This window comes from Fukomys damarensis, unplaced genomic scaffold, assembly GCF_012274545.1.
Source record: "Fukomys damarensis isolate Sample0158 unplaced genomic scaffold, DMR_v1.0_HiC HiC_scaffold_11, whole genome shotgun sequence".
Lineage (NCBI taxonomy): Eukaryota > Metazoa > Chordata > Mammalia > Rodentia > Bathyergidae > Fukomys > Fukomys damarensis.
Window position 1 is genome coordinate 40,917,157 of NW_022900923.1, and position 1,737 is coordinate 40,918,893.

A 1,737-nucleotide genomic window follows, 5' to 3' on the forward strand; every position below is an offset into this window, starting at 1 on the left:
CCTGCTCGGTGCGCACGCACCTCAACACCGAGGAGGAGTGGACCGCGGCGCTCAGGCGCATGCTCCGCAACCTCAAGTCCTGCCTGGCCTGGGCCTCCCAGAGGCACCGTCCAAAGTGACGTCGGCTTTCGAACGGGTCAGGAGGCGTTTGGGATTCCAAAGACCGATGGCCACATTGAGTATTGATGCAAAATAAAGCCTTGCCCAGGTAAATCAGAAGCGACTGTTTGATATCTCTTCCCGAGCCCGTAAGTGGCTAGTCTGTAAGTGGCTAGGCTGGGTTGTCATTTTTGTTTTTTAGGTTTTTTATTATATTTGTATGCTTGCATTCATTGTAGGGAGTTGGTACATGTACATAACACATCTTCATTCTTTTTTTATCCCCTTTCCTACCTGTCTTTCCTTCTCCTGGGCTTGAACTTGACTGCTGGCATTATAGGCACGCACCGCTATGTCCAGCTTGTCAGTTTTCCTACTATCTTTCTCTTTGCTTCCCCTCCACCCAGTTATTTTAAGGAGTTAAAAGTTCAGAGTGGTGGCACATGCCTGTAATCCCAGCACTAGGGAGGCTGAGGCAGGAGGGTCACCATGAGTTCTAGACCAGACTGGATTATGTAATGTGACCTGTCTCAAAAATAAAATAAAGCAAGAGGACAAAATAGAATACAAGAGTAAGATCCTTGACAAGAAAAGGAGTGAAGGGATACAGGGGGAAAGAACTGAGTCTGGGGTTGAGGAGGTGACAAGAAAAGGGAGGTTTGCAATGTTGTTTTTTGCTTTGTTTTATTACAGTACTGGGCCCTGAACCCAGAGCCTTCACAACAAGCTACATCCCCAACCCATTTTTGTTTTTTAGTTTCTCACTTAAACTGCCAGGGTGGGCTTTAACTTGAGGCCCTCCTGACTCAGCCTATCAGAGTGCTAGGGTTACAGGCACGGGTCACCCCCACACCCTGGGTTTGCCGTATTTGGAGAGAATTGGGCGGCGACTATGCATGGTGGTACTTTTGGGGGCCAGTGAGGGAGAGCAGGTGAACATTTTTATTGGGATTTTTTGTTGCAATATATAGTGTAAAACCCTCCTCTTCATTCCTAAGAATGTTCACTACATTAAAAGAGTGATTAGAGGGCCAGGGATTTATTTAGCTCAGGGGTTTCACCTCCTGCCTCTCAAGCACAGGATCCCGAGCTCAATCCCTGGTATGGCAAATAAATTCAAGAATTTAAAAAGTGACTAGTACGTGTTTGCAGTACACAGGAATATATTCTTTGTGGGGAGTTGTTCCATGAACACAGCCTAATTCTTATCTCCCCTTCCATCTCTTAGTCCTCTTCCAAATTGCAAAATCTCCTTGTTTCTATTATCTAGTTTTTATTTTGCTCTTTCACTTGTACTTTGGGCTTCTGCTAAGGGAGACCATGTGATATCTCAGCTTATGTGTCTCATTTAACCCTCAGCATTATGATCTCAAGGTTTTGTTTGTTTTGGTTTGGTTTTTGGCTATGCTGGAGATGGAACTCAGAGGCTACATCTCCAGCCTGCTTTTACTTTTTCATGAGACAGGGTCTTGCTACAATGCCCAGGCTGGGCTTGAAGCTGCCTCTGCCTCCCTCAGGGTTGGGAGTTCAGATGTGCACTGTCACACCTTAGTTTTTTAGTGTACTTTTGACAGTGGTCACCTTTTGGGGTATGGAGGTTCAACCCAGGGCCTCGACATTGTAGGCAAGCACATTACC

The 1,737-nt window shown here is 46.1% G+C and overlaps 1 protein-coding gene across 1 annotated transcript in view; it reads left to right on the top strand.

Moving 5' to 3' along the window:
* LOC104876891 (beclin-2-like) overlaps nt 1–186 on the top strand; it is a 1,849-nt gene extending 1,663 nt beyond the window's left edge. The window contains exon 2 of the mRNA XM_033761975.1: nt 102–186. Within this exon, the coding sequence (XP_033617866.1) occupies nt 102–186 (85 nt within the window). The remainder of the gene's footprint in view (nt 1–101) is intronic.
* The last annotated feature ends 1,551 nt before the right edge of the window (nt 187–1,737 follow it).